The following is a 2,009-nucleotide window of genomic DNA, read 5'->3' on the forward strand; positions in this document are numbered from 1 at the left end:
GTACACGTTTACGTATTCAGTATTCTGTACGGAGACTGTACATGTAGATTGAACCCCGTCAGATAGTAGATATTATTCCCCAATATTTTTCTTCGTTCAGCCAAAGTCGTGACATATATGCGCGTTGTCGAAGCAGAGTATATACGCCATATTTTTGGTGCAGAGTATATATTCCATATTTTTTGGTTCAATTTCACTCGTGCATGGTATAATAGATACCTATAGACTTGACAAGAGGCTATCCGTGACTTCGAATCTCTTGTCACAGTTAGCTCAATGAGGAGATGAGATGAAATTTCATCTTCGCACGAAGTCGCCCTCACAGTCACTAACATGTCGTTGTTAATTACTCCCCAAGTTATGCCCAATAAGTCAGTGTCTATTGGGAAGATATTTATTTTGTCCGAAATAACCCACATAACACGATCGAGTGTTTCGGATATTAATTTGTTTCATTAGATTTGTGCTAGTCTGTTTTTGTTTCGGAGGGTACGCCCCATAAGAGCTATAAGGTTCAGTGGTGATGATGTTATCTATATTTAGACCCGACCATATGCAGAATTACATGATTTTGAATATTCATTTTGATGATAATAATAATTGAATGTAATATAGTATATTTGTTATTTATATGTGTTATTTATAGTGTTTTTATTTTTTTTTTCTTTGACTATTTTTAACTTAGGGTGACAGTGGGGGTCCTCTTATCTGTCTAAATGAAGATGATGGGAAATGGTTCCTACATGGAGTGACAAGTTTCGGTTCTGGTTGTGCTAGACAGTATTTGCCTGGCATCTATACTAAAGTCAGCTACTACAATGATTTCATCAAGACAGTCATTGGTGATAACAATGAGTAATAGCTTATACTTTGACTAGACTTTCTCGCCCCCCCCCCCTCCTCCACCCCACTATCTCGAATACAAAATGGTATTCTTTTCCTGTTACATGTATTTACTTGTTCCTCTCAGTGTACTATGGCTAGCGCTAACAGTGTTTAGAAAGTTTAATTTTGTAATAATAAATGAATCCTAAAAGTGGTATGTACTTTCAGTACATAAATATAAATTCAACTAGCCTTGTTATTGTTGGCCCTATTTACTGTCCCTAAAGGAGGGTCAGGTCGCCCTGGCCAAACATTGACAAAGAGGCATGGTTTGGCTGATGAACGCGCCTGGCGATCGTTGTACACTTAGTTACATTCTAGAGGCACCATAAAAGGTGGTATTATACAGAATAGTATTTTTACTACATTTATATTCAAGGACTACATTATATATCCGGCTTTCATTTTACCGTGTTATTGCATTGTCATTGCATTTTTGGTTGATTCTCATTGTGACGTTGGCTGATGTTTGATGACATATGAAAGTTACACACGATTGGTCTACAAGCTTTTGCACGGGGGTTTAAAATAACTACGTGAAACCCCTATTTTAAATTCAATGCATGGCTAAAATGCCATTGCAAATTGTTTTCTGGTTCTTCGACATCTGTTTACATGCTTGTTTTACAGGTCTCCTTATTTGGTAAAATAAACGGGAAAAATTAAGTATATGTGTAATCAATGTATTTCAATAGTTCGCGCGGTGTGTGTGTGTGTGTGTGTGTGTGTGTGTGTGTGTGTGTCCAGCGCCTACAGGTCATAAGATGTCGAGAATCCGAATACTAGTATATAGTACCAACGGTTTGAGCAGATACGAATTTGGGAATTTATGTAATAAATTTATGTATAAACTCAGTACCGGTATACGTAATATGTCTATAAAGTCCCACTCCTACTATTGATAACAATAATTATGTATTTAAACAGACTCCGTTTGATTAAAGAATCCTTGACATCAATGTAATCTGTAACATGGATAATTCTAACTGTGAATTCGTATCTGTTTGAATTCTTATGTTGCCCAGAACACCAAGTAGACTAATTTTCCTCCACTCTGCAACGTATAAATAACCTCTCCGAACACAGCTATAAATTGCTCGGAAGATCTATGATTTACAGTAGAG

The 2,009-nt window shown here is 36.6% G+C and overlaps 1 protein-coding gene across 1 annotated transcript in view; it reads left to right on the forward strand.

The window, feature by feature from the left end:
- The window catches only part of LOC144444681 (atrial natriuretic peptide-converting enzyme-like), a 16,678-nt gene extending 15,145 nt beyond the window's left edge, over window positions 1–1,533 (forward strand). The window contains exon 19 of the mRNA XM_078134191.1: window positions 686–1,533. Coding sequence (XP_077990317.1) covers window positions 686–859 — 174 coding nt within the window. The 3' untranslated portion in view covers window positions 860–1,533. The remainder of the gene's footprint in view (window positions 1–685) is intronic.
- The last annotated feature ends 476 nt before the right edge of the window (window positions 1,534–2,009 follow it).

This window comes from Glandiceps talaboti, chromosome 13 (genome assembly GCF_964340395.1).
Source record: "Glandiceps talaboti chromosome 13, keGlaTala1.1, whole genome shotgun sequence".
NCBI classification, from domain to species: domain Eukaryota; kingdom Metazoa; phylum Hemichordata; class Enteropneusta; family Spengelidae; genus Glandiceps; species Glandiceps talaboti.